Source organism: Pieris brassicae, chromosome 12, assembly GCF_905147105.1.
Source record: "Pieris brassicae chromosome 12, ilPieBrab1.1, whole genome shotgun sequence".
In the NCBI taxonomy this organism is placed as follows: domain Eukaryota; kingdom Metazoa; phylum Arthropoda; class Insecta; order Lepidoptera; family Pieridae; genus Pieris; species Pieris brassicae.
In genome coordinates this window covers 2,694,978-2,710,275 of record NC_059676.1, presented here as the reverse complement: position 1 = coordinate 2,710,275, position 15,298 = coordinate 2,694,978, and the positions used below count along the sequence as shown (strand labels likewise).

The following is a 15,298-nucleotide window of genomic DNA, read 5'->3' as shown; positions in this document are numbered from 1 at the left end:
TCAATAATGGTATCTTCATACAATTTTCCGATGTTTGATACCTTTTTCATAAAATTATGGCTTAGTCACTTCTTCATAGCGAATACCCCACCAAACCATCACCGAAGTCGAATACACTTTACACTCTGTCGAGTAATTGGAAAGGTCATATTGTTTGATGAAATATTGCTCAATTGTAAAAAAAAAACTCATCCATAAACAAAATTTTGCTTTCTTCTCCCTTTGCCGTTAGTACGGTACTAAGTAGTTGTTTCGGTTTTACCGCCCTATTCTTTAAATATCAATTAAGAAATGACTAGTACGTCTCCTATAGGCTACAAGTGCCAAGTAATCTTTTAAAATACGCGACTTGGTTCTAGGTGTTATCTTCATCTCCCGAGATAAAATCTTTTGCTTTCAGATAGGATTTCTTCAAATTTTTTCCCTTACTGCTTTTTTGTACGAACACTACGTGGACGGCCAGAACCTTTTTTGTCATTAAGTGTATATATACATTGTATATATTTAAAAAAATGAATCCCAAAAAGAGTAAAGTACATAAAATAAAATTTTTACTTTATAAACGCTGCTTTTCGAAAGGAATTAACATCTAAGCAATCGTGAGTCGCCGCGTAATTCCATTCTATTGCGTAGCTACGGCTTGCTACAGCAAGACCCAAGTAGTAACAAAATCGATGTTCGACCCAGTTACAACCGCGTCATTTTATTTTTAAAAATATAATATTATAAATTGGTTCAATCTACAGATGTGAAAATATAATATATTAGCATAGCTGTGGTAGCAAGCTAGTGAAAAATTATTGTGCCTTAAAGGCCAATGTTACTAGTATTGGTAACATAGGTTATATGTAAAGTATTGTCAAAACTGACACTGGCAAATATGAGTTCAACTTGACAAATGACAACTGCGTGGGTCAGTTCACGGTTGTTGCGTGTTTAGTGTTTACTGTTGAGTGTGAGTAATTTATTATCATTTTAATTTAATAAATATCGCGAGCCTTTCACATATAATTTTTAGTAAGCTTCGTTAGAAGAGAATATTTGTAAAATTTATCTATAACCACGATTTTGTAAGTGTTTATATTATTATTATAGCAAAACAACTTTTACTACTCAAACCAAACCATTGATTACATCCGCGGTATTGTATGGACCATGAATATTGACCTTGTAAAACGACTTGGAAATCCTGAGAGTTAGAGGAAACTAAGTTGTTGATTATTTATCCTTAAATGTACTAATTATAAATGTATTCCGTATGTTAAACAATAATACTTCCTGTTAATTTGATACAATATTGTATTACTAAAGCTTTGCCATAAAATGTGCAGAAATTCCTTTTAGATGACACAACATAATTTGCCTTCATCAATAATGTGCATTAGAAAAGTATCTATATGTTTTGCTATGTATTAAGGGAAGTGAAATAATTGAATAATTTATTGTAACTTAAACATTCAAATGGCCTTACATTTCTACAATACATTTTTATGTCCCATATTCACAAAAAATAATGTTTTAGTATAAACCTAGAAGTATAATAAAATAATGTTTATCATATTATTTTAAGTCCCATACTATGCTACATAGGTTAGAGGTCAGATACATATCTGTTACACTTTTTGTTGTTGCAAATAGTCTTCTTTATGTGTGTTTTCTGTGCCTTACCATGCTAATTTACTAAACTACCCAATTAATATTTGGACAAACCTAGAGCTTGGCCTCTGATTTTATAGGAATGTTTAAACATTAAAGTAGGTCTAGTCCTCTATACTAATTTTCAAAAGCTAATTAATCTATACAAATTTTCATTTATTCAATGGCCTATCCACTGGTACATTTGACCAGTGACTCATGAAATTATTAAATAGTTGAAAAAAATTATGTCTGTCAGTCTCTAATAATTATAAAACCTTAAATAATAAAACACCTATGGTAGAATTATGAGTAATAACACAGTTATTGTGTTATATATTATCGAGTTTTTTCTCACTTCATTTCAAGGATGTTTGTAACATCATTTGTTGTGTAACCAGTTCTTTATAGAGTTTTATATTTTACTGGGTTCTTGAACTTATGCATAAAGGCGTATCTTTAAAGTTTAGTTGTAATATTATTAATTTTGTGGAATATATTGAGAGAGTGCAGATGAATTTAGTTGAACTATTTTATATTATTATTCAGATGTTTAGTGTCCCAACAACCCCTCTAAACTGTGGACCCTTTTTAGTAAAATAAGTGACAATATTAATTATAGAAATAAAGATCAAATTGCTTTACCATCTTTCAAATTACCCAAAGTACAAACATCTTTTATGTGGTGCTATGTTAAGTGTAAAAACAAAATACCTTGCGACATATTAAAACTAAACAAAAAAAAATTGAAAACTTTTATTTGAATTGAAGTATATTACAAATTATAGGATTATATTCAAGATAAAATTTGCATGGAAAAATGCTGGTCCTGCTCCATAGGACCATCTAACTAAACAAAATCAACTGGTTGCTTATCAAGTCATATAGGTTTATATTTGCTTTGATTTATTTATTTTTAATCAACTTTGACATAACTCACACACTTGTAAAATCTATAGTTGCAATATTTGTGAATATGTGAGCATCATGGATCTACTTACTTATCTTGCATTGTTTTTTATTACACTATGCCTATTGTATTTTAGTGTAGTAGTTTTTTTTTATTCTAGTTACATGGTCTTCATACATCTAATTATCAAATCCATGTGTATGAAATACAAAAAAATATTTTAACAGGGTAGGTATGGAGTTTCTTGCCTAATCTTTGCCTAAGGAGCAACTATTCTTTTTCTATAATTCTGACTTTTTAATAATGTGTCTTTAATATGACTATAATTAAAAAAAAAAGATGTAACTTTGATATTTTTGGAAGGAATTAAGTAATTGCTATTTTATACATGTTTCTCTGACTCACCAATGTACTGAATTGATAGATAAATATGAAAGTATATAATTGGCTTCTGTTTACGATATTCCTATGTTGATAATGATTCTGGCATAAACCAACAAAGCGATTATTACGCAGTCCAGTGATCTCATTTGTAAAATACCCAAGCTTATCTGTAATATCAGAAATGCCAAACATCTTTAATACCATATTGTATTGTCCTTGTTTTTATATATTACTCAGAGCCATTACAGACATTGTAATATATTGTGAATCTAAATTTACCATGCCAATTGAGCAATAGACGTAGTTATTTGAGATAGAGGAAATCCAATTTTATCCCGACATCGTTCTCTGTGCACGAAGTGTGAACTCTGAAGATTTCGTTCGATATTTAAATCCCCATAAGTCGTAACCCGACACCGTTGCTTTACGTAGTGCTCTTACGAGAATTCGTAGATCTATGAGCTTCCTGAGATGCATCACGTCTGGAATTCGAATATTCGGAATCATGGAATGCGAATACGTATTTCGTAACCTTATCGCTGCCTTTTATGGAGCATTGCCATGAAATTGCATGATTTAAATGTAAAATAAAACGGTGTGTAAACGCTCGAAAAATACACAAAGGTTCGTCAAGAGGTATGGTATGTGAAACGGAGTTGACAGGCAGGCCGTTAGCGCTACGGACACGAGTGATATATGGAGCTGCGAAGTGGATATCCGAATTGCAAAAAGATAAAAGCGATTTCGAAATTCGAATCGCAAGTGGTCTGCCGGAAATAGCTATTGCCGAGTGTGACTTTTTATGTTGACTCTTTATGGTTGGTGTCATCCATAACCGGAAATTATATACTAACAAAATAAATTCAAAACATATACATATATAGAAGTAATATATAACTTTCCTTTGGAGACAGAGGCGCTTTTACCATCATTTTGCGATGGTAGGCTGTTAACAGAGGTGTATAGAGCTCTTAAAGAATGAATACTACATATTAAACTAATAAAGTCTATAATAATGTAGGCTTAACATAATCATATGGAATCTATATTAAAAGAGACGGGCATAAGTTTAGCTGTACGAGACTATAATTATTGATTAAAAAACAAAAATATATCAAGTTGTTCTTTCAATATTATTATATATTTTAAGACAACGTTTATCATTTATTAAGTCAGGGTCGATAAAGATTAGAATTTTGTAAGAACCGAATTCATAGTTAAAGTGATAATATTGTAAAACTCTAAACATATTATTTCTTCTAAAGTTAGTACACCAATTAACTTAATAAAAAAATAAATAACAAGAATAATTCGAAATCAAAAAGCTATATGTAACTTCCATTAGTTTTGATATGTTAATCATAAATACTCCAAACAAATCGAACGCATCAGCTCCTATTTACAAAATAATAGGTGTTTTTTATACAGTTCACATTCAGGAATGCGAAATAACGTCTATTAAATAAAATCTTTCATGGCTCCAACCCGATACATAAAACAATTAAAAGCACAAGCCTTTGTTTTATCAAAGCTCGGATCACTGGCATAAAAAGCTTTTTGAATATATATTATACTTGTGAGTTTACTATTTAGTACGCGACGCGAAAATTTTCTTAAAAGGCGTAAGGAAATCAAGGACAGTTAAGGTTATTAATAATAATTTATTTATTTAAGCAGACAATCATACGTCAATGTGGTAATACTGTCCTAAATATTATATTAGTAGGTTAGCTTTCAAGTAGATTCAATCATATAATTCAAAATTAATTATAAAATTACACACCGCAACAAAACCAAAAATCTATTTTTGAACGACATGTAGTCCATTGCAGTGACCCATGAAACAACAATCTAGCCCGCTATAATTGATACCCTCGTTTTGTTTGAAAAGTCCTATGTATTACATGGGAAAGTTACTGATAGGACGTGCAATATCACTATCGGTTTAAAATGCCAACATGCCAAATAGAATTTCAAATCGATTAAATTATGTTTCAGCTATTATCGTTATAAGTATTTCTTATAGTTAGCCATTTCCTATCTAGTTTAGAAAATTATAAAGGTCCTAGCACTCTTTTAAAATGGCTTCTATTTGTAACGTTTCAACCAGAAAAATAACCATAATTTGTCTTGCTCCATGTCATGATATAAATGACAACGCAGCATCTCGTGGGTTAACTTGCCAAGACTTTTCCGGAAAATGGTTTAATAAAATTTTCCTTACATTCTCTTTTACAAACTTTTTAAATATACTTTAGTATGGTTTCCCTGCTTCCGTTCTTATTACTTTCTTATCTTTACTAGTGGTCTACTGGCTTCGCACTAGGCACTAATAAGTATAGGAAAAAATAAAGTAACCCACTAAGATTTTACTTTTAAATTACTGTATCGCACGTCAACATTGATACATTAGCGGCAGAACATATACTTAAGATTTTTCAAGTAAGATTGTAATATTTATTTATTCAAAGTCAAAGCCAAATCATTTCATTCAATTAGGCCTATTGAAGAGGCCTTCCAAAAGGTAGTTTCATATAGAGAAGAATGAGCAAAGAGCTCCATACTTACTCTTTTAAAATAGTTTTTACAATATTTTGTATACATCGATTTGATAATTATATGTATGTAGATACATGGTGCTTACATATCCACATATATTGCAACTATAGATTTTACATTATTTATGAATAAGAAATAATTAACGTTCAGTCAAACAGTGTGTGAATTACGTCAAAGTAGAATTCTTTAATAAAAAAAACAAATATAAATATATATGACTTGATTAGCGACCAGTTGATTTTGTTTAGTTTGATGGTCCTATGGAGCACGACCAGCATTTTACCAACCAATTTTATCTATAATCCTCTAATTTGTAATATGCTTGTCTACAAATTGTATTTTTAATAAAAGTTTTAAATTTTCTTTCTTTAATTTTAATGTCACAAGGTATTTTGTTATCTTAATACACTACCACCTACACTCATATTACTGTCTACTCGCATGAGCAATGTGTAAGTAATGTAGTTATTACTATGTATAATAGTGAACTTAATATTCATAAATTTTAACGCAGTGTAAATTACCTAGGGAATTAAGTTGGGTTGAGACATGACTGGCCTTTCACCTTTGACCATTCCTGAACAGAATCTCCCTTTGCCATCCGTAAATTGACTAAGGCAGTTTTGTAATTATCTTTGTTATTTATTTATTAACACTTCTTTACATTACAATATAAAAAAAATAACATAATTAAATCAGAAGGAGGGCAACTGGCGGCCTTATCGCTTTCGAGCGATCTCTTCCAGGCAATCACTGTGAGTAAAGAAAAAATAAATAAAAATGTATTTACTCAATAATTTCCTGATACCCGCTGTCCACATTTAAGTTTTAAAGATAAAATACTTTTATATATCTAGGCCTCGAATTTCGGCATCTGCTTCAGTCGTTCTTCTGTGGATTTTTTTGTTTAGAAATGTACGTACGGTTTGTTTAATATTTTTCAACATATAATTGCGCATAAAACAAAAGTATGGTACCGAGATCAATTGCACGACCTCGGTAACTAAATTTTAAGCTTAAGCATTTGGCACCACTGCCAGAACAATCACAAAGTTTCATCTATTTTTCTTATCCATTGAATATTAATGACGTTTTAATGAAACTCTTTAAAACCGTTCAATTGAACAATTGTCTTGGTTACTAAAATAACATCACGTACTTATTTTGTACTCAGATGGTCTAGAAGAAAACATACAAGTCATTATTTAGAATCTCTTATAACAAACCGTTAAAAGAACACTTCAGCAGAAAGTTGCAACTCAACAAAGTCCACACTTTTCAATAAATTCAATACTAACTTTTGCTATAATCCCCAAAACGCTCACCTACGCTCGGTAACTAGCTTATTCGGGTGAAATTGCTTTGGGGAATGTTGCTGGATGTCATAAAGTTGAAGCTGGTGACGTGCTGTACATGTGTCGAGTTATACCACGCTCTACGGCGCGCACTTTACCTTTATTAAGACGCCGCATTGTTTAACTTGGTGCTCATTTAGTAACAGTGGCAAATGTTTCAGTACTTTGGCGATTTATTAACAAATTATATTTTTATATTAATATTCTCTTTATTTACAAGTATAGACCAGTATTACGTTTTCTTTAACAGATATAAGCGCGAGTTTGTTATGTTATAGATAACTCGATCCAATAATCGCGGTCAGCTAGAATCCACTGATTGGTGAGGATTATGTTTGTTAAAGAGTTTAATGTAAATATTTGTATATTGTTTTGTTTTCTCTTTGTAGTTTCTCCTTGTGGGGTCCTAGGTATCTTTGTTATACAACTACTGTGTAAATGTGGAGTATTGTTTTTGATTTATGTAGATTTTTAGGCTTAAATAGAGTATAAAAAAATCAATGACGCTACAACCTTTTTAGGTCTGGGCTTCAGATTTCTGTATCGGTTTCATGATCATTTTTTAATCAAATAGGCAAGTAGGTGATCAGCCTTCTGTGCCTGACGCACGCCGTCGACTTTTTATGTCTAAGCCAAGCGGGTTTACACACGTTGTTGATGTTTTCCTTAAGTATTTCCTAAATAATATTAGAAGTTTATTTATGTCATTTTATAGAGAGATTAAAAAAAAGTTAAACAATTACTTATTAGTGACAGAAAACCACGAAAAGCTATTGAATGTTCTTTATCGCCCTCGTATCACTTTGCAATTACAAGAACTTGATAAAAAAAGTTATAATTAACTCGATAAATGGTTTAGGCCTCAGACTTCTGTATCTGTTACATGATCATTTGTCAATCTAATAGGCAATTCATTAGCCTCTTGTGCCGTACACAAGCCGGCGACTTTTTGGCTTTAAGATAAGCCGGTTTCCTCACGATGCTTTCCTTCACCGTTCGAGCGTATGATTAATGCGCACATAGACAGAAAGTCCATTGGTGCACAACCGGGGATCGAACCTACGACCTCAGGGATGAGAGTCGCACACTGAAGCCACTAGGCCAACACTGTTCATACTGCTACATAGAGTATACATAACGTAATGTGAGACATGTTTAAATATACACGTCTATCATTAAATTCTGGTTGAACCCAGCTAAATGTATTTATTAACATTGCTTGGTCTAATTGTGTGCCGAACAGTCCTGTACATGTGGTTGGCAACCCAGTCAAGTATGAAGCATATGCATATTAACGTGAATGTCATTTTATTAATTGTTTTAATTAATTAATTCTACTTTAAAACATATACAGAGATAAGAAATACTTGGTCAAGTCACACAAGGGACTATACCGTAGTACTATTAATACAGTATAGTATTCAAATACATATGGTATGGTGTAGATATAATACGCTTGTATGCTTTTGTAAAACATCCAATATAGTAAAAAATACATTTTAATTAAAACTATCTTTCACTAAGCTTTAACTTTTAAGGAACAGTGACCGTAATTTGTAAAGCGAAATGTACTACAGTAAATGTGTGTAGTTTTAACGAGCAATTTCTTTCCAGATTAACTATGGACTGGAGGACGGTTTTAATGACGCTGGCGGTACTGTACCACGTTGATGGCTTCTCAAGTAAGTTGCATTACTGCAAAGCTACTTTGCAGTAACGTTGTACGTTAGGTATTAAGAATCACATATAAAGACGAAATCTGGCTTCGAAATTTAATATAATTTTAGATTAAATCAAAGTTTTTGTCTTACCCTCAATTGAGGGTACTTTAACTATAAATATTAAGAATTTTACAAATTATATAAATGACTGAAAATCCATTGTTCCAATGTCTTGGTCTAAACCTCAACTAATTTGATCGCTTATAAACAATTTTAAGAGCGCAATTTTTAATAAAGACTCTTTCTATCATATTACCTTTAATTTCTGAATTTAAATTTATTTATTAAGAAAACACTTTTTAAACGGATTGCAGCTATGTATTATTATTAAAAACTTACCGTAATCACCGTGACCACGCACGCTGAAAAGCACGCGAAACGTCGGAAAAAAATTTAAAATTATATAAATAATTATAAGTTTTTAATAATAATACATAGGTTCAATCCGTTTAAAAAGTGTTTTCTTAATGTGTTAAATTTATTTTAAATTTTATAATTTATAATACTCCGACAACATCATTTTCTGTTGGTAGTCAAACACAGAATTGACTACAAAGGCGGAAATAAAATCCATATACTATATGTGAATATATAATGAAAGGGAAATACAACTATTGCGCACTGTACATCACTGTAAGTGGCAAGAATTTATAATTTCCTGTTATTACGTTTATACAAATTGCGTCTGCTCGAGATCGGCTTGAATGACCTTTTATGTAACCTTCATGTATTAGCGTCCCGTCCCAGCTTCGTCCGCTACCTATCTTAATAAAAAGTTTGCAAAAAGTGATATCAGACACTACTGCACTGATTTTGTAAATTATACTTTAACCATATTCCTGGAGTGTCAGTAATATGGCTGGACGTCTTCCGCGTTTCGGTCACAAGACAGTTTTCTTTACGTACTAGCGAATTGTAGAATCGACCTCCTGGTCTTTCCTGAGAGATACGACCTCCAATTTTTAAAACAACGTATACTTCCTCAAAAGCCGGCAATGCAACTTCTATGCGTCCCATAGGCTTCTTTTCCCTACTATCCTATAAAAAAGAAGTTTTCTCACATAAACAAAGTCGAGGGGCTACAGCTAAAAGTAACGTTCAGTCGAAGTATTGTATCTACCGACCGGTACGGACATTACAATACAATGTAACTGTAGTAGATAGTCTTAGTTGTTTTTACATGCGATAATTGTTTCGCTAGAAATGAAAACAAAGCGATTTGAAGCACGTAAACATTTACGCAATAATGTTGAACACTGTCCTCACGTGACCTACTGATATCGGACAGACATATTCGTTTATCGTTTTATTGAATGCACAGCCGTGCCTCACGCTCGTCGATTTTGGAAGCTTAAACATATATACTGTCCCCAATTTGTTTCCATTCATCGTAGAACAAATATTGATTGCTCACATAGAATTAACAATTTGTATAGCCAGGCTGACTCAATCGTGAAAAACTCTTCAAAAATACAACAAAACAATAAGTTATACTGCTCAAACTTTTATATCTTTTTATTGCCTCCGAAGAGGCACTTGCCGAGTCGCAAATTATATCCCATACCTACGATTCCTCATTCTTGCACTCTGCTTAAAACATTTTCGTAGTAGAGTGTTTGCTTTTTTTACGTCTTTATGAGAATTTTATTACTTACAGCGGGAATATTACTTTGACGGAAAGTTATTATACGTAATGGACTACTTAGAAATACGACTCCTACTTATCGAAATGAAAGTCTGATATGGGCATGTTAATACTAAAGCTATCGATTAGCAAGTTCTTAACTGTCTTACTCTACAATGTTACGATAATGGGCTAGATGAAAAGTTAATTTGCTGAATTATGAGTACAGAGCGTTTTAAATGAAGCTTTGCTTTATTACTATATTTATTACTTTAGGTAGCTAACAGCAAAAAATATAAATCTAAATGTATAATAAAAGTGTTAAAAAATATTAGTGGATGTGTGCGTATTTAGAACGAAAAAAAAATTGAACATCATTTATGTTGTTTTATTAAAAACGTCAAGTAAAACTAAAATCAAAGCATGTCATTCATATTGAGGCTTTGTTTACAACGATAGGTGGGTTTGGTCTAATTGTTTTGTCCCCGAAATATTCTTGTACTTATGATAAGATAAAGTTATGAGCAATATTATGTAACGCCTGGGTTTGTATTTAGATGAAAATTTATTAGATGAGTGATTTAACTATAAAAGAGTACAAACTGTAATTGTAATACAAACTGTAATTTTCTAACAAACAGTTGGATTTTATATTTAATGCTTAGGTAAACGTAATAACGTCTTAAAACTTTTATACCAATTGTACCAGCCTTTTATGATTTAGTCAAATGTCTGTTTCTCTATCATTATCATTTGTTTTTTGCACCTAACACACGGTTCCTCTCGATATTTTCCTTCACCGTACGGCCGACTGATAAATGCACACATAGAAAGTCTATTGGTGCACTGGATTTGCACGCCGACCTCAACACGACACTGGATATTTTGAAAAAATATCTATTACATTTTTCGGTTTGTTATTGATATAAATATAACGTAGCGATAATACATAAAATTCAAAATAGGCAAAACTTGTTCGTCAAACTTATTTGAAAGTCGAGACTATTCAAAGAAAGGGCACGTGAAAAACAATTTCATAGGAAAACTTTACCACTCGTATATTACGTGTGATGCGGAACACAGCGAACCCAATCCAAGTATATTATAATCCTATGTATGTAAATGAGCTATCCCTTTACAACCGAATTCTTTCTGTCACGCTCGGGTTATAAAAAGGGCACACAAAATATTCATGTGAGCATATATTTTTTACTAGCTGTCCCCGCCAACTTCGTTTCGTCTTTATATGGTTTTTTACTTAGCCTACCTTTTTAGTAGCTGCATACCCATATATTTTGGAATACTACCCCATAGAAACTGTTCGCTTTAAACCTTTCCCCAAGGAAACTTTATTTTTATATTAAAAAAAAATCTAGATATCGTTTGATGATGTAGACATTAAAACCTTCCTCAGTTGTTCAAGAAATAATCAGTCTTTGATTTTTAGCTTACCAACATATTTTTTTTTATCAACGCGTTGACTTGAATTTTAGGTAAGAACTAAAAAAAAGTAATTGAACTTTCAAGGCGAAGAGATTTGAGGATTTAAACCTTAAAATCTCAAGTCATAACTATTTGAGGTTTGAATTTACTATTAAATTTGGTAAATTTGTCGAATCACGGCTCCACATTCAAACATCTTCAAATTTGTTAATACAAATTTTCATCACTGCAATGGACTATGCAATAGTGTGGTGGCGAAAACATCATGATTTGTGAAATGAACGAAAGAAGGTACAAGTTTTTGGCTTTAACCTAACCTAACCTAACGTTCACTGAGATTTGAGACTATTTACATCATTTATGTAATATTATTAGTTTTTTTTAAGGGGTCTAAAGCCTTCTTTCTAATAATACTTGGGGTACTACATACAATAACACGCAAGAGCTGTTAAATAAGGGCAAAACTATACATGATTATATTATTGTTTTTGTTTGTTATTTCCTTGCAACAAACTTTGAATATGGCGAGTCACCAAAAATAAGTTCACCATTAGGGTAAGGGTGAAACTCTTTTAGATATTTTCAAAAAATATATTATTAAATTTTGTTGCAAGGCAACTGTATGTATGTAAGTAGTTTAAATGGAATAAGTTGAGCCCAAGATAGAAATTGAAAGAAAAGTTGGCACACCTATATTTTTACACAAAGGAACACATTCGAAAAAAGTATTAAATAAACAACAGATGTTAGTATAATCGGTACGTCCATGTCCCGTGGAAAACTAAAATAATTTGGCCAAAGTTAAACAATACAAAGTCAAAAACAATAAATTTAGTATAAGATTCCTAAATAATTATAATTTATCGCTGTGAACCATTTTTTTACTTATGTTAATCAGACCTTTATTTTTCAACTTTTAGGTTGCAAGGTCATTTGCAACATTTAATAAAGATTAATTTTTGTAGTTATACTTCATATGGCGCGTTAGCGAATAATGATGAGAGTAAATTTTTACGATGCGCGCTCACACCGTCACAATAAACCGACAGCCTTTAAGTTAGCATAGTCATAATTTTTAAATAAAAAATGTCCATTTATTTAATTATGTAGAAATAATTGTTTTGTGATAAATAAATAAACTTTATTTAACTAGATAATGCGTTATAAAAAAGCTTTCAATGTATTAAATACCTTTTGAAGTTATACTTCTTTTGTCGCGTTAGGGAAAAATGATGAGAGTAAATTTTTACGATGCCCTACTGTCTATAGTCAACATAATGTTTTTCTAATGTTAGTGTCGTTTTTTCTTAAAATGCATTTTTTTTAAGATTCTTATCTTGTTACGTCAAAGAAGTATAACTTCTAACGTTTTTATTTTAATAGAACTGGAATGATGTTTACAGAATATGGTCGTACATGCAAGGACATCGGATGTCTGAACAGCGAGGTTTGCGTGTTAGCAGAAGATGCCTGTTTACATGGACATAGCTCCAACTGTGGGACATATCCTACATGCAAGAAGAAGTCCCAAGTGGAAGGTACGTCGGTCGATAGAATTCCGTCTCGTTCATGATCATGACTCGTAGTACTTCAGACACGTTTCTATATTTTTTTATCAGTTATTTCTTGTTGTAATTATATTCAAAACGTGCTCTTTGCACGGTTAAATGTGGCCATCCTTACAATTTAGTATATTTTTGTTAGCCTTTAATTAGCAACACAATTGAATTAATGATGAAATCAATCCTTTTACAGGTTCTCATTCAGAACCAGCAAAACCAGTTATGCCCAGACCGACTCCACAGTCGCCTACGAGAGATTTTGATTCAGCACCAAACTATCCAGCTCCTGCACCGCCTTTAAACAACGGTGGCTTGGGAGGAAATTCACCTTACGGCGGAAACTCGCCATATGGTGGAAGTTCACCGTATGGCGGGAACAACCCTTCTCCCTATGGTGGGAGCAACCCTAGCTCTCCCTATGGTGGCAGCTCTCCTTATGGGGGGAACTCTCCCTATGGTGGAAGTTCTCCATACGGAGGAAATTCTCATTCTGGCGGCAATTCCCCCTATGGCGGTAACAACTCTCCCAATGGTGGAAACAGAGGAGGTAGTCCATATGGAGGGTCCAATCCAAGCTCCGGCTTTGGTTCTGGTGGGAAGAGCCCTCTAGATAGCATATACAATACAATAAATAGCTTCGCAAACGGCCAAGGAGGAGCAGGTGGTCAAGGCTTATCAAACATCTTTGGGAATATCCTGGGTAATTTGTCCAAGAGTGGAGGGTTAAACGGCCTCTTCAACACTCGACCGTTGATGGAGAATCCAAATTACTCTTCGCACAGCTCGAACTCGCGATCTAACCCTCAACCTTATCCATCAGGAAACCCAGTTTATCAGACGCCTAACCAAAATAAGCAATATGGGCAAACCGCTCGCCATAATGGAGCTACGACGCACAAACCAGTGTCGTATGGGTGGAACATTGGGTAAATATTGACCTATTAGCTTCGGTCGTGTAGTCTACTCAAAGAATTAACTGAGCATTTACCACTCTCATCTCACTCTCTATCTTCCTTACCTTCTATATGAAAATAATGACCAACTTTTTTTTAAAGTACATAAAAATTATATTATAAAAATTAACGCTCATAACATTGCCACAGTAAACCTCACCTGTCTCTTTATGTCAAACTGTGTTCACGTTGTAATCAAACATGAAAGAACATTGTTTTACTTATAACCGTGTAAAATTTAATTAAAACATCCCCATATTACAAATTCTACATTAGAGTCGATTATTAATCAAAGTATTTTTGTCTATGAAGTTTTACGCACTTAGCAGCGTTTAAATAGCTTTTTCTGGTATACGTGACAAAGATGACTTCCTGAAAATCTAATTTGATGAGAGTATGCTCAGTCTTTATTTCCTTTATCTATTCACTCAGCTTATTTATTTATAACACTTGCGATTGCACATAATATTTTTTTGCCGTTTTTTCGTATACTGCGCTTTTATTAGTTAATAAAATAATTAACATATTGGGCCCAAGGTTTAACAATTTTGGAATACAATTTACCCAGTGTTCTAATCCTTAAACAACTTCTAATTTCTATGCAGATTATAACGTGCATGAATCAGCATTTTATTATTTAAGCGAAATGTAAATACAAAATAGTTGCCATACTTAGTTTTAGAATGCATGTTTAAATAATTGTAGATGTTCCACAGATTACATTTGTTATCTAGAAGTGCCGGCTTCGACTTCGTTTTGTTTTTTTTATATTGCTATCTTATCCGCGCTTCTAGCTTAAAGTGATGTATAAGAAATTACTAAGAATACTCACATATAATATAATAAATGTTAATATTGTTAAATCTGATAAGTATATTGAAAAAACTAAACTAAGGATCAAGAAAATCGAGAACTTCTTGTTTTACTTATAAGTCGTTATACTTTTTCTTTCAGTGCTATTATGATGACATACCTGTTACACCAATACATCAACAGTGTGATATAATAGTTAACGCAATTTTAAATTTGCAAATACCCTCTATGTAATAATATGTTCATGTATTAAATATATTTTTTTTGTTAAGAATGTATCTTTTTTCTCACAAATAATAATTTCAATTTTAAAACGTGTTGCAATAAAACATTTTTAAT

At 32.3% G+C, this 15,298-nt stretch overlaps 1 protein-coding gene across 6 annotated transcripts; it reads left to right on the top strand.

The window, feature by feature from the left end:
* Positions 1-871: 871 nt before the first annotated feature.
* LOC123716967 (keratin, type I cytoskeletal 9) lies at positions 872-15,233 on the top strand. Of its 6 annotated transcripts, XM_045672694.1 has the most exons (6): positions 872-955; positions 8,458-8,525; positions 13,035-13,169; positions 13,387-13,893; positions 14,014-14,119; positions 15,101-15,233. In XM_045672694.1, exons 2-6 carry the CDS (start codon positions 8,465-8,467, stop codon positions 15,150-15,152), a joined length of 861 nt encoding a protein of 286 aa, XP_045528650.1. In that variant the 5' UTR covers positions 872-955; positions 8,458-8,464; the 3' UTR covers positions 15,153-15,233. The 6 variants fall into 6 exon arrangements, 5 of the variants coding, with proteins under 5 accessions (XP_045528650.1, XP_045528646.1, XP_045528649.1 ...); XR_006754769.1 differs by having other exon boundaries at positions 13,387-14,193; positions 14,228-15,233; XM_045672690.1 differs by having other exon boundaries at positions 13,387-14,119.
* Positions 15,234-15,298: the final 65 nt, after the last annotated feature.